Here is a 27,453-nt window from a genome sequence, read left to right on the forward strand (position 1 = left end):
AGATTGTCATGAAATTTTGAAATGTCGTAGAGAACATCCATATGAAGAGAATGGTATATGTCCCATACTCAAATTACTTGTATATTGCTCCCAGTTCGTCTCTTAGTACAGAGCACAGTTCAGTTTCTTCAGACGGACTCATCGTAAAATGTGTTTTCATGACTTTTATGTTATTTGCTCGTGCCTTGAATGTATTATGATGAACCTTGATGATGTTTCCTTGCTGGTATACTGTGTTTCATAATATCCTTTGGATTCATGACTCTAACCTCATGTAATCTTCGTATTAGGTGCTAAATACCGAAGTTGAGGATACTGGAGCCAATGATGATAACTCTAACCATTCTGGAGTTATTGATGAAGAGACAACCATACCTGCACTTAAAGGACATGAGAAGGTCTCTACTGATGTTATGGAAACCCAGATGGTTGTTTCCTCAGTGATAGAAGAAACCGAGATAGCAACGGAGAATACCGAAGGAATTATTGCTTTGGTTGTGGAAGCCGCTCCAGTGACTGAGAACCGTATAATAGTGTATGAATATCCAACTGCAGGAGTTTCTTTCGATCCTCCATTTGACACTTCACTCCCATATCATGAACTGATAGGTAGATTCAACGTTCCCATTGGATATGCACGCTTGTACGAGACAATATGGAAGAAGTTTGGCCACATGATCGTTGACAGGAATCCTGGGCGTGCTTATGCTTTAACCATGCAAGTAGGCGTTATCTTGCGTGTCGTGAGTGATATGCGTGCCAGACCTAGGAATACTGTGACTCCAGATATACTCTTTGATTGGGAGTTTAACTTGGAGAATTCAGAGAGACTTGGCCTCAACGTGAAATGGCTTCGCAAGCAAATAAACGTTATCAAGGATTCATGTGAGAAGAACATACCCTTTCCCAATGATGGTGAAGGAGAAGGAGGACAAGATTTCCAAGCTGACCGAGGAGTTGAACAAGGAGAGGGCGGCTTTGCAAATCTTGAAGGATGCTGATGAGCGAAAGCCTTTTCTTGCTGATTTCCTTTGATTATCTCTTGAACTTCTGAACTTCTGAGAGATGTGAGGTTTATACTTGGGTTTTGATATTTAGATGGTTTTGGATTGACTGATGGTTAAGGATTTTCTTGTAGATTTGATAGAGATTTTCTTTTACGAAATATGAACTGAATTTTGATAAATTGCTGAATTCAAATACTAATTGCAAGTATTGCAAACGTTTTGGAGGAATTGAAATACAAATGAAAGAAAATCCTAAATGTTAAATCCAAACGCCATGAATGCTTCGAACGCCCAATACCTCAAATGTCCAATAATTTCAGATAAACGCCTTGAGCCAATTTTCGTGAATTACTGGCAGGGTTCTGTCATCTGTGTTGATCAATTTGTAGTATCCTCCGGCCACGGACTTAGCGACCATGAATGGTCCTTCCCAATTGGAGTTCCTTGTAGAATGAAGACCGCGCTGAACTGCTTTGAGAACCAGGTCCCTTCATGAAACTTGTTAGGCTTGGTCGATCGTGCCTTGAATATCTTCCGCTGATTCGGAATTCCCTGTTTGACGGAATTCCACGATTGTGGCACATATGGACACTCGCGCGGAAGAGAGTATCCAGCATAGTGTTGATCATGCTTAGCCAGGTCTTCAACAATAAACCTCTCGATGGAGTGACCGATTTGAAGAAGTTCTGAACCCAACCATTGGGTGTAATATTGCTGAGGTGAAGTTACCCACTCGTAGCTTTTGATGACTGCTAAATTGTTCATGGGGAGAAGTCCCTGGACCATAGTAGCATATCTGAACATTGGTAATATTGGAGCATGAGGAGGAATAAGACTTGCCTGAGCTCGAAACCTTCTGACAAAGGTGTGCGGATTTTCTCCAAGTTCCTGCGTAAGTCCCATCAGAGTTTTTACTTCTTCCAGATGCTCAAACGGTGGTGCGTCCTCTGCTTCGTCTTCTGACTCGGAATCCTTGTCGATGACAGGATGTGTTGAAGGCATCGTTATCCTTCCAGCATGAATCCAAGTTCTTCCAAGGACCATGTCGTATCCAGGGTCTTCCCGGATTATGAAAAACTTGGCCTCAGTGCAGATCAATCTTTCCGTAACTTTGAGAGTGATGAAGCCGTATGCGTCTCTGGAGATTCCTTCGTGGTCCCTGATTGCTATGGGAGCGTGGGTGGCTTCCTGTCGAGTAATACCAGCAGCTCTGAGAGTTTTCAAAGGGATGATGTTGACAGCGGTACCAACATCGACGAACGCCCTCTTGAACTCATTTCCTTTAATGTGCACTGTGGTGAGCAGTCCCCAGTCATACATTTCTTTGTCGGTGGCTGAAGGTTCGGTGGTGGTCTCTTGGATCAGCAGGCGTTTTCCGGACACGATGTGGTTCAGTGCAGCAAACATGTCTTTCCTTTGAGCTTTCGAAAGATACAACAACTCGCAGACATGTTCGATCAGAGATTGGACCGCTTCCTTGACAGGAGGTTCAGAGATGGTAAAAGTTCGGACTGGGAGGGGTTTTTTGTGTACTCCCTCAGTCCCCAGGTTGAGCTCTCCTGATTCGACCTTTTCTTTGAATATGCGCTTCAAAATTTTGCAATCACTTGTGGGATGGCTGACGTATCTATGGAAGCGGCAATACCGAGGATTTTCCATGGCTTCTTCAGTTGGTTCCTTCTTGACATAAGGCAATTTGATTGCACCATCTTGGATCCAGGCATCGAGTAGTTCATTAACTTCTTCCATTGAACAGGGAAAATCAGGTGCTTCTGGATCTTCCGTATGCTGAGGAGGGACTTTCGAATTCTCCTTCTTGTGTGCCTTTGAAGGGGTGGAGGAAGTCTGCTTGTGTTGTGGTTCTGCTTTTCGCTTACTCCCTTTGCGAACATTTGTTGAAGGTTGCAGGTTGTACTGCTTGTTGATCAAACGCCTGCTTCCTCGAGTGTCTTTTGAATCCTCAGTCTTTGTAGACTTTGCTCTTTCCAAAAGAGCGGGTGCAGTGGTTGCCGACCTTTCGCAGCTTCGTGAAGCTCTGAGAAAGTCTGGAATCGAAGGTTCTCCAGCAAGGCCCTGTAGACCGGGAGCATGCCATTGATGCACAAGTCCACCAGTTGTTGCTCCGTGACGTTTGGGTCATGACAATCCAGGGCTTGGACTCTGAACCTTTTCACATAATCATTGGGATTTTCACTGACCCTCTGAAACATTCTTCCAAGGTCGGAGAGGGTGACTTGTTCTGACACGAAGAAGTATTTCCTGTAGAATGCGTTAACCATTTCTCCCCAATTGTTGATAGTCCCTGGTGCGATGTGTTTTATACCAGGTGTATGCTCTGCCTTTCAGAGATTTGAGAATTCCTTGAGACGAACGACATGATTATGTTCATGTTCTCCCAGGGCTTCGAGAAAACGAGAGACATGTTCCCGAGCATTGCCAGTTCCATCATATAAGGTGAAGTTGGAGAAACGTAACCTTTGGGGAGTGGAATCCTCTGCGTAGCGGCAGGATAAGGAGGTTGATGACGATGGACATGCGTTTTGTCTTTTCCACGGTTCTCCAAGAGGTGCTCCAGATCCTCGCGAGTGATGAATTCGATGATCCCTTCGCTGATGAGTTGTCTGCAGCAGTTTTGCGGACTTCGTCGTCTTCTACTGTATGGATTGGAATTACTTCAGGATCGTCGTCTGAGGATTTCTCCTTCTCCTTTCCCTTCTCTTGAGTTTTCTCTGACATCTTGTCAGTAAGAGTTTTGAGATAATTACACAGCTCCTTTGTGTGCAGCCATGTCAGTCTGATTCTTTGCAAGAGTCTCCTGCGCTTTGATAAGATCAGCAATGGTAGGTGGTGGATCTCCTCTGACTTCTTCAGGGTGTCGTCCGGACAGTGGATGACCTTCGACGTGAGGAGGAGTAATGTCACCACCATCAGTGTTGGAGGTCGGAATTGTCTCCGGGATATTCTGATTGTTGTTGTTGCTAGTGCTAGCACGGTTTGTGTTAGGATTCGTAACTGAACCTGACCTGAGATCAACCATCTTGTGAAATTGTGAGATTGCAACCGAGAGAATGATCTCCCACTGTGGTCGCCAATCTGTAGATGGGGAAAAACGATTTGCTGGTTTTTAAGGAATTGAGGAGACGACCGTACGGAGAGCGAAATGTTAAACCTCACACAGATGCACCGCTGCAAAGGGGGTGCTTTAGATTCGAGAGATCAATCTGTAGTACTCCGGCCTAAATCAAGACAATGACCGTTCCAGAGTAAATTCGGTCACAAGAGAGGATGGGTTGATCTGTAGGAGGGAAGCTGGGAAATGTGTGGAATCAATGGTAATCAAAGATTGTGGGTGTGTGAATTCTGAATATGATAAGCTCTGAATGATTGAAATTGCTCAATTGAGAGTTGTTGAGTTGATGATCTCGTGTTGTCGATGAGACGTGAGATTGATGATACTGTTGATGCGATGATTCAATCATGATTCAGAGACTTATTTATATTGCTGGAATTTTAGACACCATGATTCCGTGAAGTGTGACAGTTGATGGATGAAAGTGGGGGGAAATGGAATCGTGTTTGAACCAGTTGCTCATCGTGTGAGACTTGGTCGATTTTCCACCACTACCTGTGAACTCCTTCAACTGATTGCACGACTTGCTCACATTCCACGTGTGTTGAACACACGTGCCGTAGACCGCCAGACCAAAACCCTAAGTGATATCCCCCAAGTGACACGATTGATGTCTCGTGTGATCGTTAGTCTGTAGGGAACGTGATTAGTTAGTCAGTTGTTGACTATGGGACGATGAGTCCATGTATTTGATGAGTTGAACATGAAATGTTCTGAGATTCATGACCTAAAGTGTCTGTTGAGACAGAGGTATATTCTCATGATGAGGTGAGCAAGTATTGCTCGTTCGATGAATTGTGATATTGGTTGATGTTGAACCAATATTCCTGTTTGAGCAAATATTGATCATCGAGCAAGTGTTGCTCATCTGATGATGACCAAAAATATTAATTAAAGTATTGGTGTAGAACCGAGCATAATTTAATAATATTAATGACCATGAGGTCGTCATAGAATTATTAAGGTTGGAGTCTGGAAGCATGGTCCTTGGACTCAGAAACCCTAATTTGGTCGATTGATGATCAATTCATGATTTGTTAGAAATTTAACCATGAAACGAAGGAAGGAGAGGCTACATGGGACCGTGGATCAACCATGTAGTGTCCATATACTCACGTGAGCAAATAAAAATAACTCCTGAAGAGTTGACGATTTGTTGGTGAAAGAATGATTAAATGCTGGTTTAATCATTTATTCGAAAATGCTCGTCTGAGCCTTAGGTGAGAAAACCTAATTAATTACGAAGGAGTGAGGGACCGACCATGGGGTCATGAAACCGTCCCTGGGTAGTCACGTGACCGCCTAATGATCACTTCATGAAGATCCAAAGTGTTTGCAAGAGTCTTGGACCTAATAGTGCAATTATGCAAATTAGGTCAAAATTGTGAAACTTGATGGGATCGGCTTCTGTAAGCCAAAGAGCCAATCTTGGTCGGTCAAGATAGCGCGCTCGTGTCCCCAAGGCGTCCGCGTCTCAGTCCTAAGAATTTTGATATTTTCTGGCGTGCAATTGGGCATCCATTCGAGAAAATATGCCAAAATTAGGGTTTCGACGAAACTGAAGAAAACACCATGAGACGATGGAAAATAATTATAAAATAAGGAATAAGAAGGTGTGGGACCGCCGAGGCCAAGGAATGGTCGGCCAGTCATGGCCACGGTCCCGTGGTGCCTTTTCCTTAATTTTATAATATTTTGATGATTTTATGAAAAATTCATGAAATTTGATGAATTTAGGGAGTTTCCATGAATTGAAGGAGTTTTCATGAGTTCAGGGAAGCAAAAAATATTAAAATAATAAAAATAGGGGCATGTGGAACCGTGGAGGCGTGGCATGCCGACTAGGGCCCAGTCCCACGAGTTTTCATAATTTTTAATATTTTTTAGGTATTTTTTCATGATTTGAGGGAATTTTTCCTAATTTGAGAGAAATACCATGAAATCAAGGAATTTGATGAATTCAAGGAAAATAAAAATAATAATAAAACAAAGGGGCGTGTGGGACCGGCTAGGGCATGGCCGGCCGGCCAGGACCCGGTCCCACAAGTTTTCATAATTTATTTTATTTTATTATTATTTGGTGATTTGTGCAAAATACCATGAAATCAAGGAGTTTTTTGATGAAATTAGAGAAATAATAATAATAATAAAATAATGAGGAACCGTGAGGTGTGGGGCCGGCTGGGACCAAGGCGCGGCCGGTTGGCCCATGGTCACGCCCCACACTCCTTTCTTTAATTTTATATTATTTTTTATGGATTTATGACAATACCATGAAACCGAGGAGTTTCCTCGAGACGAAGGAGATTTGATCAAATGAGAGAATTTTCATCAAATCATGGAAAATAATGTATTAAAAATATAAAACTGGCGTAGGACTGACCACGACACGGTCGGTTGGTCGTGTGTCCGTGTTCCCAGCACCTTGGTTAATATTTTTAATTATTTATCATTTTCTTCCCTATTTTGCATAGGTTCATCGTTTCGTTGTATTTTGAAATACTCGTTCGTGCGGTGACTGTTAGTGCATCGTCGTTGAACACACTTTCACCATTTGGATCGGGGCTTACTTAGAGGTAGCTCAGACGCCCGGTTGTTGATTATTTATTACTAATTGTGGAATTCAGTGGAGAATAATTCACAAAACTGAGTAATAAGATGTTTATTATTAATTCATAGGATCAGCTGAGGATTCAACTACGAATTCAGAATAATAAAGTGAGCATTACCATTCATGGGATCGTAGATTCGACCATAGAATCAGAGTAATTAAGATTTAACTATTACCATTTATGAGACCAGTTGTGGATTCTATAATGAAATCGGAGTAATGAGATAATATAGTTATTGTTATTCTATGAGATCAAGCCGTGGATTCGATCATAGAATCATAACAATTGTTTATTGCCATTCCATGGAACCAGTCGTGGATTCGACCATGGAATAAGAGAAATTGTTATTGCCATTCCATGGGACCAGTCGTGGATTCGACCATGGAATAGGAGCAATAATAGATTATTCTGGGAATTCAGTAGTGAATGTCACGGCAGAATTAATCTTAATTAGGAATAATTAACTTTGTGGCTCTATACTAGTAGAGCAAGCTGTCTAGGAGCATTAATTATCCCGATATGAGCTTGTCGGTAAGTCATATCCTTTATATAGTCAGGGTAAACTCGTTGTTTGTTCCTGAAGACGTTATCGCTCTATACTAGCAGAGCAAGCTGTCTAGGAGCCGTCCATCTCGTGATACTATATAGAAATAATCACTGAAAATGTTCAATATTCATGAGATATGCCGTTGTCCAGTCGTGAGACTACATATCTACATGTGATCTGAGAGAAAGTACTCTCCGTTGAGAATTCGATGAGAAACCCGTGTCTCAATACTCACGTCTGATTGCTGGATCAGAGCTTCGTATAATTATGAGTTTACGATTTTATCCCTTGTCGAAAATCCACCATCTACAATTAGGATATCATCCAAGTAAACAATCACAAAATCTTCTATAAAAGGTCGTAACAAATCATTCATCAAACGCACAAACGTCGATGGAGCATTACACAAACCAAAAGGCATCACCAACCATTTGAACAAGACTTGTTTGGTTTTGAAAGCAGTCTTCCATGTATCATCTTCTCAAACTCTCATCTGGTGGTATCCAAATTTGAAATCCAATTTTGTAAAGTCTAGAGCTTTCTCCAACTGATCCATCATGTCGTCTATCTTAGGTAGAGGGTAACGATTATTGATTGTGATCATGTTTAATGCTCTATAATCAATACACATACACCAGCCTCCATCTTTCTTTGGTACCAACAACACCGCTGATCCACAAGGTGAAGCACTTGGCACTATCATTCCTAATTCTAGAAGTTCCTGGACTTGTTTCTTGATATCATTGGATTCCTCTACGGTCGGGCGATAAATACCTACATTAGGTAGAGAACCCTCCCTGGTCAATATGATCTCATGCTCCGCACTCCTCTTTGGAGGTAATCCTGTGACATCCGAAAATAAATCCTTGTACTTCAACTTCAACCTTTCTAGGTCATCTTCTTGTTGTGCAGACAAGGCTTCCAAACAAATTCTACTCGGCTTCTCCTCAAGAGAACGAATCACAAGGAGAATGAACTTTGTGCTAGCATTCACCAACCGATTAGCCTGAGTGGCTGTGATTAATCTTGCTCCCTCAAGAGGAGAATCTATAGCCCGAATCACAAAACTTTCCCCATCTTTGGTAAAGGTATACTTTTGTTCCCTCCTGTGTAGAGTTGCATCTCTATCCCATAGGTAAGGACTACCTAGTACTACCTGGCAGACATCCAAAGGAACTACGTCGCATGTAACTTCGTCAATATATGACTCATCTAGAGCAAGTTTGAACGTGCACTGCTGTGAAACTTTTAAGCCTCCTTCCTTTTGAAGCCATCCTAAATGGTATGGTCTTGGATGTTTGATAGTCTTCAATCCTAACTTATGTACCAAAGAATTTCAAAATAAGTTCTTCTGACTTCATGGGTCAATAACAACATCAACTAGTGATGTTTTGACTTGCATCTTCACTGTGAAGAGTCTCTCCCTAGGATCATCTTTTGAAAGTCTTTTTTTTGCACCTGTCATAAGAGAAAGCTTTGAATTGGGTTCCCTTAGTCCGAGGACTTCTTTTGGAGTTTGAGCGACTAGTGTTGCCTTCTTGGCTTCTTTCCTATGCAACCCTTTAGGCTTTAGATGAGGGTTCTTAACCCAACACTTATCGACTACGTGACCTGTTTGCTTGCAATGAGTGCAAGTCAAACTTTCCTTGTCACTAGACTTCCCTTCTTCTTTGCTCCTTTCACCTCCTTTCACAGTAGTACCTCCAGATTTCACCTTAGTATTTCCCTTTGAATCAGATTTCTTAAGCCTGCCTTCAATGACATTAGCTTTTATACTTGCTTCGGAGATAGTATCCACCTAAAACATCTTCAACTCATTCTGTATATACTCATGGAACCCAGAAATATACTTCATATAGATAGCATGATCTTCCAAGTCTAAATCCAAAACCATAGCTTGATTCTGAAATTTCGAAGTATATTCTTGCACGGTTTGGTTGTAAGTCTGCTTCAATTTGTACCACTTGAACCATCTCTCCTCAAGGTAGCCAACCAGATAAAACTGTTTCCTTACAACTGCCTTGAATATTTTCCACGACAATGCTCCCTTACCTAGGTTTTGTCTTTGATAAGCTTTCCACCAGGTTAGATCATGCTTTTGTAGCTTCAATGCCGCTAAAGCAATCTTTTCCTTTGAACCATATTCAAAGAAAGAAAAATACGTCTCTAGACGTTCAATCCAGTCATCCAATTTTTCTACATCGACACTTCCATCGTAAAGTGGAATATCGACACGAAAATCAATTTTCAGACTCTTACCATGAGGTTTAGTTGATGTAGGACTTTTAAGAAAATCACTTTTCTTCTTCTCATCCTCTTCTTCTTCTTCTTCTTCTTCTTCCTCATCCTCTTCTTCCGAAGCTACATGTGAAGGTATAATCTTTTTCTCCTCCTTCGGCTTGGGTGTATGAGAACGAATACATTCAGTCAATTCTGCAAGGGTGGTTTGAATCGACTTCATGTCTGTTTGCAGCGTAACCACCTTTTCTTCCATAGTTTGTGGTTCACTTTGCTTAGGATCATCATCTGACTTTGTCATCCTTGATCCCCTTGTTTTCTTAACGTCTTCTATCTACTCGAGTACCTCACCAAGCTTTATGTAGAGAGATCTAGTGAAACTATAAACCACAGGGATTTACCCTAGAAACTAACCTCGCTCGTGATGCCAACTTGATACGTATGATCTCTGTACCTTGGTAGCTATTACTATAAAGATGGAATTCAGAATAATAATAGACGAGAAAACTTAGAAGAACACAGAACACAAAATAGTAATTCGAAGAAATATATCGTCGTCTCTAGATTATGAACAAGAAAACGATTACAATTCTCTCTTTGTTACGCTCACAATCTTCTCTAACAGTGGATTAACCTTAAACTGTTTGCTAAGCTTGCACAAGAATTGCCTCAAGCTTTCTCTAGGTTTTCTGTACCTAATATCTGTGTGTCCTTAGCTGTTAGCCAAAACCCTCTATTTATAACCTTCATCGTACTCAGCCGACCAAGGATTTCTATTAGGAATCTATTTCCTAAACTAAGAGTATTGCCTAAAACAAACCTCTTCCCTAACTAGGAATTCTGCCTAAACAAGGATTCCTGCCTAGAGTAGGATTCTTCCCTCAACTTAGCTTGAGGTTAACTAAGTTCCCTAAAGGAATACGGATACACCTGTATCAGGTATAATATAACATTAAATACCAAACAACTTATAAAATTCCATCTGTAGTAAATCATACTTACAAATTATATCAACTCAAATAAATAGTAAATCAGTTAGATAATATGCTTACAAAAAAAAGGTAAGCTAATCTGTTATAAAAGAAAAGTGCTAATGGAAAAACATGAGCATCGTATTTTTCCAACAATAAACCAAATATGAAAGAAAAAAAATGATGAATAGATTTTGGTGAGTAACACTAAGTTAATACAAGAAGAAGTACCGTTGTATTTTTCAAGAAGGGGAATTAATGTTCACTTTAACATGCTTAAGAACAAGCTTGTTGTAATGCTTAAACTGAACATATTAAGGTGATTGAAGAAGAAATATGGTTGAGTTAAAAAATTTATAAAACATAAGAAGCAAAAAGTTACCCAAATAGTCCCTTTTACAACCAACAAAACGGACCGGAAGACAATAAGCATTGCACATCTCGATTTCAGATTGTAGAAGAATATCACACTATAGAATATTATAGCAACAAACCTTGAAATGGTGTTAGTTGAAAATCGAGAATGTTTGGGACACAGGAAACAAAATCTTCAGAAGACTTCTTTGTAAACTGTAATGGTGTTAGTTAGACTATTTTCTAGCGTATATATAGATGAGAGGGAGAGACTTGGAGAGAAATTGTCACGTGACTCACGAAATCGATCTTAGAGAAAAAAAACAGTTGTGATACGAAACCCGAATTTCCTAAGCAAATCGAATTATGCGTTTTTTTTCCGAGTTGCTGGGAAAGCGTTTCACAAATTTATCTAGTTAAGTCAACATGTATCAAGGTAGGTTGTAGGTTTTGAAAATGTTTTCTTTTTCCTTCTGAAATGTCAGACGTAACTTTCTTGGTAATAACAAGTATTTGTGGACTAATAAATATGCCCATACATAGGGCTGTCAACGGAAAAAATTCCGGTGGATTTTGACCAATCTGATTCCGATATCTGATATTATTCAACGTTATTAACTTATCGGATACCCGATAAATTCAGCTAGCGGATAAGAATATGAAAACCTGGAAAAAAAGTGTTTTATTCGGTTCTAAAAATATCTTCAAACACATTCAAACAAGTTCTAAAATCCACACTACTTTACTCTCAATCTCACATATGAAAAGAAAGTACAAAGCCACCACCCACAAAAAAAATGTAAAACTGCAAAAAAAAATACAATGTCAAATACAGACTGCTCCTGCTTGGCTGCTTGCATGATTCTTACATCAACTTCAACATGTAATTCCATATTTGCGTAGTACAAAAACATTCAAATCAGAGTCAGAATCAGAAGAATAACAATTAAAACTATGAAGAATTGAAGATAAGTATTGAAGTACGACACCGCAGGCAGGAAAAGTTTGTATGACCATACAAGTTTAACAAAATCTCGACACAAAAAACAACCTAACTAATGTGGAAACTAACGCGATGATTCATCAAGAATATCCAATCTGCTGCAGTGGGTTGATAGTAGACAATGAAGGTGAAGACGACTTTGAAGCGCGTCTCGTGCAAGCCGAGGGCAATCCTTCAGGGAGGGACGTAAAGCCAGAGAAAAATAATGAGCTTATGTCGTGGAATTGCTAAAAGGTACTATAAGGGTGAGGAAAGAAAATGTTCAACTTAAGTTATGTTTGAGTGTGTTATTCAAAAGTTAGGTTACGTCAGTTGTATGATTAATATTTATGTTAGCTAAGTTATTGCATTTGTTGTATGGTTATTATTAACGAGGATTAGAGAGATACGGGGTTGATGTTTTAAATTGAAACTTTCAAAAGTTAATATTGTAGTTGGATTCTCTTTAATTTGTTATATGTCATAAATAATTAGTTATGGACTGGGAAAAACATAACTTTAGGAAGCGATCCATGGTTCCTAGTTCCCACTCTGCACAACAAGACCCCCACTGTGATTCCCAACATCATAAGATATTCATTTAAAGTGAAAGACTTTATTAATACTCCAGATTCCTACCAGATGGGATACTAATAAACTTCAGTATCCATTTTCTCCTTATGAGGTCACCAAAATCCTGGATATTCATATTACGTAATAATAATCTTGAGGTAGTTTCTAAAGATAAATTGTTATGGACTCATCATTCGAATGCGGTTTCTTCAGCAAAGTCTTTCGTCAAAACTCTTCAAAGCAGACTCCCTTCATCTACCACTATAAGAATTAATGAAGATTTTCCTTAAAAAAAATATGGTTGGTGAGAGCTTTGCCTCCTAAGGTTCGTATGGTCCTCTAGAGATTAATCAGCAATGGTTAGATGTGAGTAATAGGCTCGTGAAATTCTGGAAAGATGTTAACGCTGACTGTAGTCTTTGTAATGGTGCTATTGAAACTATGGACCATGTATTCCTCTAGTACTCAGTCTCACAAGCTTCCCTAATAAATCTTTGAACTGATGAAACTTGAACATCTCAATTCACCTATATCAAGAGCTGGTTATTGGAAGAAAGTGATTACTTTAAATCGAAATTAGGGGCTTGTCTTCTATGGATACTATGTAAAACAAGAAATAATATTACTTCCAATAATGGTAAAATCAATATCCAGACGATGGTACAAATGCTCTTTATTGGTATAATCTTAACTCCATCCCACAGGATAACATTGTGCTGCATACTGAACAAGACTTCATGGATTCTCAGTTGAATTAATGGTCTCCCCCTCATTCATATATGATCAAAATCAACTTTGATGAGGCAGATGGTCTTAAAGGTTATGCTTGTGCAACAGTAGTTAGGGATTGTAACACTAGATTCAATGGTTGTCAGAGAAATGTGTTATGGTGGGTGGGTATAGAATCACCTATCAGCATAAACCTCAAACATATCAGAATCACCTATCAGACAAATGTGTTAGGAAAATGTGTTATGTTGAAGTTAAAGCCTTTGGTGCTATGGTGGGTATAGAATCACCTATCAGCATAAACCTCAAACATATCATTCTTGGAGGAGATTTGTTGATTGTGACTAATGCTCTGAAGTTTAGCAACTCTCATTTTCCTTGACACATCAATAACATTATTTCCAAAATCAAGGACAAGATCAATTTATTTATGTATGTAGATTTCAGCTTTATTAAAAAGAATGCCAATGTTGTGGCTCATTCCTTAACAACTTACGTTGTAGAACACCATTTATCTAACCAGTGATTAACCTTCACTACCCCGTATATCAATCACTTGGTAATTGAGTCTCTCTTCCTTTGTAGTTTTTTTTTGTTGGTTTACTTTTCCACCATAAAAAATTAAAAAATAAAATGAATAAAATGTAGGAAAGAAACTCTAATGTCATGGCCTCGGTAATAATTTAGACTAATTCGTAATACAGAAAAAAAACTAAATTTTCACATGATTTTAAAAATAGGACCGTATAATACCTGGATTTAGGGGGTAGCACTAGAAAGTCCAAATTCCACAAGTACGGGCTAAACGTTAATTTCACTGGCCAAATTTGGTATACCTAATAAAACAAAGTAGTGTCACTAAGAAGTAAAACCTAAAGGCTCTTAGTCATATATTTATAGTAATAACTATATTGTACTTGTTTAATTAGCATTAATTTACTTATTTAGTTTAATTAATGTAGTTAAATTAATTAGTTGAATATAAATTATGAAATCTTGTTTTAGTTGGATTTGATTTATGGTTTATATTGGAAAATTTTGAGAAAAAAAATTATTTTGGGATTTTTGTAACGGAAATGAAACTATACTATCCAAACACGTCTAGAAAAGGAATTATACAACTGTTTAATAGTTTCATTCTCAAAACTACATAGAGCATCAATACTTTCAGAAATCACAGGAAGAAAAGTCAGCATGATCCAGTGAAATGGAAGATAATGATCACTAACGCATTAATAATAAACCATGATGATGACTAACTGAAATTTTCCATACAAAGAAAAGTGTTACAAATGAATAATTAGTCGGCAAGATATTAATTTTATAACCTGCCAACTAAGCTACATTAATCGTTAAGGTCGGGAATACCAAATACTAACGACTAAAAATCTTATACACAAGTCGTCGCAATTACAGATAAAACAACATGACCAACAAATGAAATATGAGACACGGAGAAAAGTTGATTTTAGCTGTTATTAGTTGTCATGGTCGAAATTGCACAAAGTGGCGACCAATAAAAAGTCGTCAAACTAGTTTCCGCAACTATGCCGACTAATAGTAATATACACAAAGAAACTGTTTTATGACAGTTATTGGTCGACAAGGTTCAAGTTTTCAAAACATGACGTCCTTAATTATTACAACACTAGTCGTCAAAGTATAAAGATAAATACCGTGACGAACTTGTAAATGTTATTTTTAGAGTTGAAAAGTCATCACAATATTCAACCTAGGAAGATAACGACTAATACTAGTTGTCAAGGTAGACGAAGAAATACCTTGATAACCACATATCTGCAATTTACCAATTTTAAATTTTTCGACCAATATGCCATTCAAACAACGAACTAAGATGAAATATACAGAAGGAGAAAGGAATTGATCATTAAATTGACGAAGAAAGAGAACGAAAAAAAGTAAATGGAATTAACATTACCAATGGGTTAGATTTAATTAGAATTTGCAACAACAATTTCATAATTTCACCCTTCGTCATCATCCCTTAACCTTGCTTTTAGGTCCATTTAAATTCTTGTACACGGTACCCCAATCTAGCGAGTCTAATGTACACTAAAATTTTCTCATTTTTTACCTTAAAAAAAGGGGGCAAGTCTGTGTTTATTCATATATATATTTCCACCCAGACCAAACCAAGACCCCAGTGATAACGCCACCGCCCCTTTAACAAATTAACAACATCCTATCTTAAAGCTAAGTCCTATGATGAGCTAATTTAACAACTAGATTAGCAGTTCATGTCAGTTAGGACAACCTCCTAAGTTCTATGGCAGTGCTAATCTAGCATGCTAGTCGCAAAATCAAACAGCGGCCAGCGTTGAATGATTCAGCACAACCAATCTCAACCGTCAGATTAAAAAATAAATCTAGATGCGCTGAACCGTTCCGCGAAAAGATAATTTTTGTGGGGCTGAACCATTCAGCGCAACTATCTCGTTGCTAATTCACATGCGAGCAAATGCTAGGAAAGAGAACTAGTAGTGTTAACAAATAAACAACAATGTTTTTTTTGGAATTGCAATACTTATTGGCTAATCTAGCAGTCAAATCTAGCCCATAGGACTTAGCCTGAGCAAACATGTGAATACCCCGTTCGACTACGGCCCACCTTCGCGGGAATCCCTCGTACTTGGTTCCCTTCGTTTATTTCTCCCCCAATTTTCATCCACAATACTTCTTTCCCTGTTCTTCATCAATTTTTTAGATCGGCATAAGACACTACGTATAGAGAGAGAGAGAGAGGGAGAGAGGTTGTGGCTTGATTGGAGAAGGATATTATATCTTACAATCCTCTGTTCAAGTCCAATAGAAGTAAAAAGAAACGAAGTCAGGTATGATCATTCTCAGTTTCGAATTTTGGGATTTTATTGAAAATTCAATTGATTAAGTTTTCTGTAATGTAAGAAGATCACTTTATATTATTATTACTTTTTGTGGAAGAGAACAAATTTGACTGTTAGATCACAAACATTCTAATTTTGCCATACTTGAAAGATCTGAACATGAAAATATTTGACACTAGAAGTCTAGAACTGGAGGCAGTCTCATGTTAGCAATTTCTTTGAACTTATTTATTTATTTATTTAGTGCAAGGATCAATGGAGTGTCTTCCTTCGGATGTTATGGTAGATCTTCTTTCGCGAGTTCCAACCGAGTCTGTTTTAGAGTGTAAATTGGTATGTAAAAGGTGGCAAACTCTCATCTGTACCGGAACTCACTTTTATAAAATGCACCTCAGCCGCCAGCTTAACCATCTCGACGGTGGTGTATCTGGAGTTGGCAATAATGATGATATGGTTGTTAAGTTGGAACCAAGTCTCTTTTTTGCTTGTGGCCTTAATGATGTTAATGGCACAGTTTTGCTTTTTGACGGTGGACATTTAGGTGATAGAATTTGCATTAGCATGGATGAAAACTATTCTTATAAGCAAAATTTGAAGAGGATTTATCATCCACCTACGGACCCTGATTATATAATCGATCACCTAGTTGGCTCCTGCAATGGTTTGATTTGTATATTGATATGGCACGATTTAATTGCAGATCCCATATATATTTGTAATCCCATCACAAGAGAATATGTTTATCTTCCTCGATTAAATGAAGGAGATAATGTCGATATGTCTGAGCCTGATGGCATAATACAAAGAGAGGGTCGCATGTATCCTCTCATATCATGTGGATTTGGATATGTTAGGTCAACCAATGAGTTCAAGGTTGTTAGAATTTACTATCCCAGCATTAACCACGAAGGAAATGTTGAAGTATACACGCTTGGTAGTGGTTGTGGGTGGAGATCAAAAGGTAAAATTTCTTTCATGTTGAATACAATTGGAGGAGGGTCCTATTCAAATGGAGATATTTACTGGCATACCTTCAATAAAATTGTGGCCTTCAACTTGGCGAACGAAGAATTTCGATTGCTCCCGGTACCTCTTTGTATGCTTGGCCGTAAGTATGGTGATAGATGTGGACTTATAGAATTGGAAGGGAATTTGTGTCTTTACACGGATAAATTGCGCATGGAAATATGGTCTTTCAAGAAAAGTAGTCATTTGAAGGAGTCTTGGTGTATGGATTTTGATATTGATTATGAAGGGGTAGTGGGTTCTCGTCAATGGAGATTTGAGCCTATTTTACTAACGAAGAACGAAGAAATCATATTCAAGTATGATAACTTTGTGCTTTACTCTTATGACACGAAGATGGCAATTTTGAAAAGGATTTCCGATGATGATAAAGCTTCGACTGATTATTTTTCTGCTGCCAAGCTAATTGCTCACATAAACATCTTTATTTCGTTGAGAGACATAGGAGAAAAATCAAAGAGACACATGGTTGGTAGTTCGTGCGAAGATGATGTTATTGATCAGTAAGGTGGAGTTAGTCTTGGCGATGAGTATGATGATGATAACTTCTGTGCTTGATCATGAAAAAATATCCTCTCATCTGCTAGTTATGAGGCATATTTAAATTGAATATAATTTTTTTTATCATTGATTGTTTTGTTTGGTATCTTTAATTAGAACTTGGTTGTGAACTTCACTTTAATGGAAACGGATCAACTAATGGATTCATTTTCGTAAAATCTACCTGTCCTGACTTTCCTGGAAAGACTAAATTACTGTGTTTACATATATTTTCAAAAAACCAATAAATGAATAAATTTGATTTCTTGTTGTGAATCTTTAAATCAGTCTGCAAATACTATCGCTTGCTCTGCAGCAATATGTGCCTGAATGTGACCCTTTTTTATTAGGTCAGATATTATCATGAGTTATTAATAGGGTTCTTATGCTGTAACAGGTTTCAAGTTAGAACAAAGAAGAAGAAAGAGAAGGTATTCCCAATAATGGCAACCAAATATGGTAAGATTTTCTTCTTTTAGGATTGAAATCAATTTTTCATTTTTGGGTTTCAAGTGCTCAATCTACTCGTATAAGTTAGTAATTAGTGTTCTGATGGGTTTCCCTTATGTTGTATGTTGAATTTTTGCTAATGAATCTCGTTATTGATGTTTTTTAACCAGTTGATAAATTACAGATCCGTTTACCTAAGGAATATACACCTTGGTATCTGGATCAGTTGATTCAAAATAAGTATAATGGGATTGAAACGGAAGTTGATCCTAACATGCCTCCACCTTGGTATTATGTCAATGCTATGAGAAACAGACAAGTAAGGTTTCTGTCTTCTGATTCGGTATTATGTACATATATCTTTGCATATTTTCTGTTGACACTAACGAACCACCACTACTTTTATTTCCTCTTTCTCTAGTTATAGAGTATACCAAAATATGAAATACAAAAGTTATCAAAAGAGCCAATTGGACAAAGAGTTATTATGGTACCTGCTGGTGATGAAGAGATGGGGAACTGGTCAAACGAGCAGAAGAAGGATCTGAATGATGAGGCTGAGGTAAGAAACTCATTGTGATCCTATCTACGATTTTGCTCTTATATTACTATCTACGGTGCATTGAACTTGTGAGGCTGGTTGTTCATTGAACTTTGTGGTTCTCAGTACTAGTTTTATATGTTAGGCAATGGAACTTAAAACTAGGACAGAGGTCCACTATGAAAACCATGCATGCCTTTATTAAGATTGTAGGTTTTGTCAAGTGATAATGAAAGGTTTAGAGCTTTAGATTAGCTGCAAAACATATTGGGTAGTAGGAATGTCAAGCTGGATTGATTAATTTATAAATTAGGAGAGCATATTACTTCAGAATAATTAGGACTTAAAAGGGCACAAATATCAAGTAAGCTACCTTTTAGTCTGAACTGGAAGGCATATGGATGCTACATTGCTGCTTGTTAGGTTGAAAAATTGACCCAATATAATACTTTTGAAAAGAATGGACCTGTCATTATAAGAACAGATAAACGGTAACCTGCTTGCCCCATGTATTATCAATTGCGTTTTTTCTTTTTTGCTATTTTGATCTGTTTGCTGTTTGTTTCATTTTTTTTAATCTTAAGTTTTCAACTCAGCTAGATGATTCTCTGAGTACAGGCTATATACCACCTTGAATAAGTTCTAACATAAACTTCTTTTAGTTGTTCGTTTGTTTAGAAGATAGAAATAAATCTTGCTTTGAACAAGTAATAAATAGGTATAAGAAGCCTAGCCTGCTAAGCTGCTTAAAGATATCAGTTTGATTTTATTTAGACTTTTAACAAATGCTCTTTGGTTCTGTCACAAATACTTCTATGCAGGGGGATCCTGTTGTTCAGTTAGAGTGCACAAGTCTGTTTTATATTTCAATACTTTTATCTGATGTTAATATGTCCATCAGGATTGGATTAGTTTTAACAGTAACAAATGCTGCAGGTAACATCACATACACCAGAGCTAATTCTTGAGCAGCGGCAGGAGTAGCTGATGCAAGAACAGCCAAAGAAGCTCCCTTTATGTGTTTGTGTAGATTTCTGAAGTGTTCATTTTTTTTTTTGATAAGAAAGAAGAATGTACAAGGGATAGAATAGATACTTATTGCAAGAGGTGAGAAGAGGGAGAAAAAAATTAAAAAATATTACAAGATTACATATTATAGAAAGATAAGGTTTTCCAACTAAACATGATTCTACTGAAGACTCCACTTATGCTGGGTTTGGATAAGTGCAGTCAGTCCAAGAGAAAATGAGAGTCCTAGCATTCTGACACAATAGTTCTTAATTCCTAGGTTTGTTTGTCTGACTTATAACATTAGATTGAGCTAGCAAGAGAACTTTTCGCTGCACATGGTGTTCATTGTTGGATTATGCTGGGTTTTTTTTGTCCGACTTAATCCGTTGTATAAAAGTTGGACTTGTATAATTAACGCCACATCGTTTATCCATTCAAATCGTGCTTTTGGTAGCATAATTTCTCAAGATGTTTACCCCTCCCAAATCCAAGGCCTTTGGCTGAGCTGTTAGGTCCACTTCCAAAAGGTACTTGGTTTCTATGGATAGTTCCCGAAAGATTTCTTGAATTCTTCTCTATTCAGTGAGGACATGAAAATCAGGTTCATAAATTTCTCTGTGGCTGGTTCATCTTTGACAAGGCTCAGGTGAGGCCAGACGATCGAATTGAAGTGCTATATCTCTGATTCGGAAACTTCTCACTTTAATCACGACAATGTTCGAGTCGTTGTGCAGGAAGAAACATGGAAACCTCAGATTCAAGGAGCAATAAAAGTTAATTTATCAATCAATCTTTTCTTCCATTTTTCTGTTTCAGTTTCGTAATTTATTGTTCCAATTAGGAGATCTGTAATCCTCGAAAGAAAAATTTGTTGAGAATTTTTTATACTTGTTCAATTGTGGCCGATCTCAAATTTTTTTATAAGTCTATCAACTCCAGATCTAAAAATTGAAGATCATTCTGTTGTTCATTTAGATTTTCCAGGTATGCTTTAATTAGATTCATTTTTCTTTCCCAATTCCTAAACCAGTTTTATGCTTCCTGTTCATTTGATGTGTTCTTTGCTGCTTTTTTCATAATCTTGACATATAGAGAAATCTCATTTGTATGGAAAAAATACTTGCAAAACAAGGGAAATTGATGAAGCGCAAGCGAAATAATGGAAAAAAAGACAAGTGCAAGGAGTTCTTTTCCCAAAAGCTGCTTACAAGAATTTAGATACTCTCAACACGAGAGATGGGATTTAAGCTGCAAAAGGTACATTGCTTATATCAGTCTGCTCTATGTGTTTCCAGCAACTAGATATTACTGAAGTGAACTTTTTGCTTGATACATATCATGGTTAGTTAATTATTAGTTTACATTCTTGAAACGAATTTATACATGTTGGATGAAAGGAAGCAAAAGAATTTGTCTCTCTCAGCAGTAGAACAGATGATCATTCTCTCTTAAAACGCTCAACTCTTCCACTTCTGATCCATCAGTCATTATAATCTTGCTCCCCGTTTTACCGAATTTTGTCTCTGCATCCATGAAACAAGGTTAATACCCTATCCGACTGACATACCACAATTCCATGCATGTGATATGTTAAGGACATTCATAGGTGCATCTTTCATTTGCAAGTACCTAAATGATCATTTTTACTTCGAATGTAATATATGTAACTTGCATTTCGTCCTAGTGTTTAATTTTGTGGTGCTTATGTGTGTAATTCATCTATAGACTATCAGCCTAAACTCTTGATTTTATTCAGTTGGAAACAATACTGCAAGATTCTGAATCTCTTATAGGATATAGGTGGTACTTGCTGTAATGTTAGTTGAACCTAGATAACAAATTGAGTTTATCTGCAAAATCGGATGTTGAGAAACTTTTGAAAAAAATATTCAATCCGCAATACCTGCCAACTGCAAAAGCTCTTCCATTGATCCTGGCAAATGGATGAGTTTTCCAGGCTTGTTGCTTTCTGTTGTATTTATTTCATCTGGATGATGCCCGTGAATTATCAACCTCATGAGGGCACGTGTAGGACTTGCTGGAACTCCTGCACATTTTTACCATAATTCGTAAATGTTTCGAAATATATATGAGGTATACTGTGCTTAGCTTTCTCTCTGTACATGAGAAGTTGTCATTTATTGAAACCGGGCATCAGATGGCGTAAAATAAAAATGAAAACTTCATTAATAAACATTGTATGGAAAACTTTAGCTTCATTAATAAACATTGTATGGAAAACTCCTTTAACAATTGATAGTAGTTGAAGAGACTGAGCTATCTAGGTATTTTTGGCCTGTGGTTCCATCCATTGTATATATGATGCTACCTAATGTCCCAATACTTGGTTTTCCCTTGGATAGGCTAGACCATTTTTTTTTTTTCGAATTGCAAGATTTTTCAATTTTAGATATAGATGATTTGACATAATAATAAATGATAAGTATAGGTCTGAGTAATAAACCTTTACCTTTAGCATTTCTTGACGATGCTTCACGGTCTTTTACCTCCCCTCTCGAGATGTTTCGCTGCAATCACATATAATTAGCATTTTACACTTTACCAGCTAGATGAGTTATGTTTTCTAGTTATGGTAAGAATGAACTATAAATATGACATATAAAAGGATAACATGCTACATGGATACTGCTGAACATTGTAACATCGTTATTTCCTGCGCACTATGTTGTTCTTACCTTGGGTATATTGTGGAGGTCACCAAGAAATTCTGTCACAAAGGGAATTTGTTCGAGTATCTCTGTTTGTATGGTCTTTAAGTGCTGCAGATGGAAGAATCACATGAGATGTTAAAATAAAACTGCACAAAATTTCACCGTTTTTAGTGGCATTTTATTTGTTATGTTTTTGTATGAAATCCAAAGTCCAAACCTCAGTGAAATTTGAGATGACTCGCGATCCATCATCAGCATGTTGCTGCACAATTTGCTTAAAATGCTGATGACTTATTCGAATAACCTGGGAAAGCCTCTTGCTTCTCACTGTAAATGGCTGTGGGATATTGAAAAGCACCCCTATTTCTCCTGCCATTTCCGAAGGGCCTAATTTTGATAAAACCTGTAAAAAAGCACCAGAGTTCAGAGTTGACACAGCAAAATGGATCTCATAACATGCTGAATTTCAGAGGAATATGTTCTTATTTGAAGTCAAGATAACTAGCATTCATATGTTTGTATCATACCACGTTTCACTGCTCTAGTTCATCACATTATATGGTTAATATGCTATACAGTGTTATCATTCTCATTGAGACTAATCCTGAATAAAATCACCGAGTTTAACATACTTTTTTCATTAGCTGTTGCCGAACTCTCATTGCAAACAATTAAACAGACTTATGGCACTTCGACAAGCTTTCATCTTTATTGCACCTCATCATTCATGAGAGCAAAAATGACAATCTGTCACTTGCCTGTCATCAGACTTATCGCCTAACTAGTTTTGTATGTAGTTGGGCTATTTTCCTTGAGGATGACTCGTGGAAAATAAAATCTCATGAAATTTCTAGTGTCCTCTTTTGATGATGCTATGGTAAAATAGCGAAACAGTCTCAAGTGTTTTTATGTGTCTTCTCTCTCACATCTGTCATTTTCTATGTAGAATTGTTATAACATTCCGTGTTTTATGATTTATTTAATGAAGTTCTCCTATACTCATGTACTGAAAATTTGTCGCGGAAGTTGGTTGATATACACCTGTTTAACTTACATTCATATTCTTTACTTCATATTACTCTAATATTTATTCCATGCATTTAACAACTAAGTAAACTGTCAATTGGCAAAATAAATTATGAAAGAATACCTGTTCTGTTCCATCTTTGTATGTCAGCAAGTCCTGCAGGTTACGGCAGACTAATTAACCTCGGCATTTCAAGAAAGGAGATACGTTTCCAGTGGAATAAATGTCTTACCATTTGCCCAGAAACTATAATATAGAAGTCTGTCGGTATTTCGTTTTGTATGATAATATCAACTTTTGGTGGAAAATATTCTGCTTTCATTTCAGTAATCTGCAGAAGTTTGCATTCTGTTATTGCCATTGGTGACGTTGGAATTAAACTCATGGTGTAATCTAAAAGAAAAGCTTACCAGCTGAACAATAAGATCTTCAGAAACTTCATTGAACAGGTAACCACCCTTAACGGTTGTTGTGAAAAGATGTTGACCTACGCTAGATCTTATTGCTTTAGGTAGATCTTGAAACACTTGGTCTTGCTGCATCTCTTGTGTCCTAAATTGTAGGTGCATGTGTGCCATCATTTGCTCTTTTAAGTTCTCTGGGAGTCTATTTGAGCTAGAGAATCTCAATATTTTATTGATTGCATCTCTCTGCAATGCAGTTTCTCAAGTTAACACAGTTAAGTAAGAAAAATAACATTTCGCTTGAACGAAAACTTAGTGTAAGTTAGATCTTTTAAACAGAGATAACTATGAACTTTGTGTTTGTCATGTATGGACTATGCATTCAACCCAATGATGCCTAACAGTCTTAGAAACATGTTCAAGTAGTTGGAATGAACTACGGAAAGAAGGAAAAAGTTTAGACCTTACCATAGCAAAAGTTCGGTGGGCACTATGCACAATAAGATTGGTCATATTACCAATGAGATAAGCAGTGAGACCAATGTTAAAAAACATGAAAAAGATGTTGAAAATCTTCTCTCTAGTGTTCTGGGCATGTAGATCTCCATAGCCAACAGTCGTTAGAGTGGTGATAGTCCAGTACAAAGAATATGTGTAGCCTATCCAAATACTCTTTTCTTCAAAATTTCCTAATGCAGCACCAATCCATGTTTTCTCTTGATCGAAGTAATTGGTAGCCATCCAGTATTGGAAACAGCCTACAAAGTGCACTATGAATAGTGTCACCTGTGAATGACAAAAACTAAATTTATGAGTAATCCAAGTTAGTTAGCTAATACATTTTGTAAACACCCTATAAACTAGTGAAGTCCGACAAATATGGTAGTCCCCAGAAATGCTTACAGAAATGAGTTTAATGTATCTTGTCCAGAAATAGCTGAACCGTGTGTCTTTTTCCAACCTGATTTAAGTACGAGAAAAAGATAGATAAAGATATTTAGAACATAGAAATTCATGATAGGTTCTAGCTTCTAAGGTAGTAAGGCGGCTAAAGCCGTGATATTTAGTCATGGAATGTGGATATATGATTGACCTTGCAAAAAGCTTGCCAACACGACGTAGTCGCCAGAATCGAAGGAGATTGAGAAAACCAAAAACAGCACCTGTTTTTGTTTTCCCAGTTACAACTCTATATATGAGCTGAAATGGCAAGGTTGAGGCTACATCCAGTGGAAGCCAAAACTTGGTCAAATACCTGTTTTGAGAAAAATGTGAAAAGTGAGAAGATGTGTAAGGAATATTAAAGCCCAAGGTAAGACCATACTAATGTTGTTCACACATGCTCAAGATTTATATCAACAGAATTGTTGGTACGGTTTATAAATGTACAAGGTGGTGAATTTCTATTCAGTCAGATACAGTCCTGTGCTGGCACTCATCTTCACTTGTATAAGTATTTCAGAGAATTTTGTGTGCAAAATGCTTCCAAACACCAGAAAATACAGAAACAGGATGGAGAAGAAAATTACCTCACTGCAATCTTTTTGCGGTCGTCTACAAGGAGGTAAGTGGATCTATCCAAGTAGGCAACAAAGAAAGTAAGAACAATATCGATGGCAAAGAAGCCATCGACCACTAAATCAACAGGCATTAGAGACCCTGTTGCCACCTTATCGAATGCTAACTCGAACGGGGATGCCCATGCTGAGTATATGACTAGAACCACAAGAAACAGTTGCCACCACCTGCAATTCCATTAAATTATAAAATCTTTGAATAATAACAACAAACAAGAACCAATACCAGTTTCCAACAGTAAACTAGTATTCAAGTAGTCGGTCAATTTCTCATTCATACAAACTGTGTATCTATCTATGTTCTGCGAATGAAGGGGTTATCTCCACCCAGTTTTTGAAACTGAAAAAGTACACTAGGCTATTGGAGATGAGTTGTATTGTGCACCCGCCTCAAAAATGGGTGCACAGGATAGTGATATTATTGTTTCAACATACGTAATCGTTAAGAAACTACTTTATTGACTTATCAGAAAAGTCTCTCTTTTTAATGCCTACTGCCTTGCATAGCTTTGAATTTACTCATTCACCGCCCTATTATAATGTCAGCTTCTACTAGCCCCATTCACCGCCCTATTCACCGTATATTTTAACTTACGACACTGGTGATTTTTTTTTCAAGAGTTAGATTTGAAGTTTGAACGATGAAAAATAGCCCACAGATTCAAAATAAAGCGGTGATGAAGAATGAGAATTCCATTTTTTTATCATGGTAGTACAAGAACAATTTAAGTAATTTTCCGGGGATGATTTTTTTTTTTTTTATGATCAGAATTCCGGGGATGAATTGGGTAGAACAGAAATGAAACTAAACCATAGTAGTAGCCTAGTAGGTATTAAATGATAGAATATTTTTAAGCTCTAGAACTGACCCTTTGAAGATCTTACTGAATACCAAACAGTGTTTGCATGTACAAATTTTGAATCAAATATGCAAGAAAAGAAACTAGCAATAGAAACACAAAAAGATGAGAAAGCTTAAACTTGCCTGTAGCGACGATCATAGGGTGCGATGATGAATCTTTGAAGGTCAAGGTAATTACCATCAATAACAGTTCCAAAAGCTGGCAAAATACTACTAGAAAGTGTTGCTAAGTTATTTATTTCACCACTCCTACGTCGAACTAACATGGACGGCGCAGCTGGAACTGCTGACCTGCTATTTAAAAACGGCGCCGGTGACATCATTGTACTGTCTGTCGACGTCGCCGGTGATCTCCCTGCCAGCAACGGTGCCGGTGACTGCGTTATACTCTCTCTGTACGGCATCGTTCCGTTTATTGGATGTTCGTTCGCAAGAGCTGATGCCCAGATGAATATCAAATCACGAAGTACCAAAACAGAATGAAATGAGGAGGAAGAAGAAGAAGAAGAAGGAGATGCTTAAATTTGTCTCCCTCCCTCTTTTTCTGTATAAATATATACATTTTGTCTGATGTCTGACTTCATGGAACGAAGGTGGTAATATTATTAAAATCATATAATGGTCAACGTTATGAATGATGCCACACGGGAAAGGGCATCCGTGTTCAACAGCCCGAGCAATTTGGCAATTCTGCTTGGCCTTTTGTGAACTACTTGCTGACCCGACCCTACTCAAAATATTTTCGCAGTATATTTTGCTTGGTTACTTGCTAGGAATTTCAGTGGAGAAATACTAGTAGTAGTTCTTCACGAAATGGTTGCAGAGTTCTGATTTTTCAGGGAAGTAATCTTGAAAAAAGTATCACTCAAAAAGTTTGGAAATTTATTATGGGGCAAGTTCTATGAAGGTTTGGTGTATAAATTTGTTTAGGAGAAATTTTGTTAATACTTACTTTATGGTGTGGTCCAAGAGGTCTCTAACTTGAAACCATTGTAGGTGTAAGATAGGTCCAAGAGGTTAATGTTGTGGTCTCAAAATTTTATAAATGATGTTAATCCAATTGAAATATCTTATGTTGTGTTTGATAGTGTAAGGAAAGATAGCAATGCCCATAAGTAAGGAAAGACTTTTCATAGAAATTCAAAAAAGATTAAACGGAAGGAATTTAATTCCAATGTGTTCATAATCCATGGATTTAGGTGTAAGATTTAAAAAAAAAAGATTCAAAAAAGGTTCTCGAGATCTTTTTCAGAGTTTTTCATGATAAGTGTAGACAACTATATTTAATTGTTGATTGATATCTTTATCTTTGTCCATAACAATTGTGACATCTAGA

The 27,453-nt window shown here is 37.4% G+C and overlaps 2 protein-coding genes across 3 annotated transcripts; one reads left to right on the forward strand and one right to left on the reverse strand.

The window, feature by feature from the left end:
• Nucleotides 1-15,846: 15,846 nt before the first annotated feature.
• LOC113299796 (F-box protein At3g07870-like) lies at nucleotides 15,847-20,799 on the forward strand. Of its 2 annotated transcripts, XM_026548883.1 has the most exons (7): nucleotides 15,847-15,995; nucleotides 16,252-17,536; nucleotides 17,971-18,032; nucleotides 18,194-18,342; nucleotides 18,451-18,585; nucleotides 19,501-20,559; nucleotides 20,668-20,799. In XM_026548883.1, exons 2-6 carry the CDS (start codon nucleotides 16,263-16,265, stop codon nucleotides 19,546-19,548), a joined length of 1,668 nt encoding a protein of 555 aa, XP_026404668.1. In that variant the 5' UTR covers nucleotides 15,847-15,995; nucleotides 16,252-16,262; the 3' UTR covers nucleotides 19,549-20,559; nucleotides 20,668-20,799. The 2 variants fall into 2 exon arrangements, with proteins under 2 accessions (XP_026404668.1, XP_026404669.1); XM_026548884.1 differs by lacking the exons at nucleotides 19,501-20,559; nucleotides 20,668-20,799 and having other exon boundaries at nucleotides 18,445-18,579.
• LOC113299795 (potassium channel KAT3-like) lies at nucleotides 20,736-26,999 on the reverse strand. Its single transcript, XM_026548882.1, has 13 exons — nucleotides 26,241-26,999; nucleotides 25,208-25,423; nucleotides 24,772-24,933; nucleotides 24,582-24,639; nucleotides 24,147-24,464; nucleotides 23,685-23,924; nucleotides 23,507-23,605; nucleotides 23,398-23,430; nucleotides 22,465-22,650; nucleotides 22,272-22,355; nucleotides 22,046-22,103; nucleotides 21,479-21,622; nucleotides 20,736-21,098 (listed from the first exon to the last, which is right to left on the reverse strand). Exons 1-13 carry the CDS (start codon nucleotides 26,519-26,521, stop codon nucleotides 20,995-20,997), a joined length of 1,983 nt encoding a protein of 660 aa, XP_026404667.1. The 5' UTR covers nucleotides 26,522-26,999; the 3' UTR covers nucleotides 20,736-20,994.
• Between the last annotated feature and the right edge of the window lie 454 nt (nucleotides 27,000-27,453).

The sequence above is a fragment of the Papaver somniferum genome, chromosome 7, assembly GCF_003573695.1.
Source record: "Papaver somniferum cultivar HN1 chromosome 7, ASM357369v1, whole genome shotgun sequence".
Classification (NCBI taxonomy): Eukaryota; Viridiplantae; Streptophyta; class Magnoliopsida; order Ranunculales; family Papaveraceae; genus Papaver; species Papaver somniferum.

What these genes read in the sequence shown, in the direction of transcription:
- LOC113299795 (XM_026548882.1), bottom strand. Translation starts at nt 26,521, where the DNA reads ATGCCGTACAGAGAGAGTATAACGCAGTCACCGGCACCGTTGCTGGCA. An exon ending in GATACATTAAACTCATTTCT is followed by an intron (nt 24,465 to 24,581) that starts GTAAGCATTTCT and finishes TGTCATTCACAG; the next exon opens with GTGACACTATTCATAGTGCA. An exon ending in TCATCTCAAATTTCACTGAG is followed by an intron (nt 22,356 to 22,464) that starts GTTTGGACTTTG and finishes TTCCATCTGCAG; the next exon opens with CACTTAAAGACCATACAAAC.
- LOC113299796 (XM_026548883.1), top strand. Translation starts at nt 16,263, where the DNA reads ATGGAGTGTCTTCCTTCGGATGTTATGGTAGATCTTCTTTCGCGAGTT. An exon ending in AATAATGGCAACCAAATATG is followed by an intron (nt 18,033 to 18,193) that starts GTAAGATTTTCT and finishes TTTTTTAACCAG; the next exon opens with TTGATAAATTACAGATCCGT. An exon ending in ATCTGAATGATGAGGCTGAG is followed by an intron (nt 18,586 to 19,500) that starts GTAAGAAACTCA and finishes CAAATGCTGCAG; the next exon opens with GTAACATCACATACACCAGA.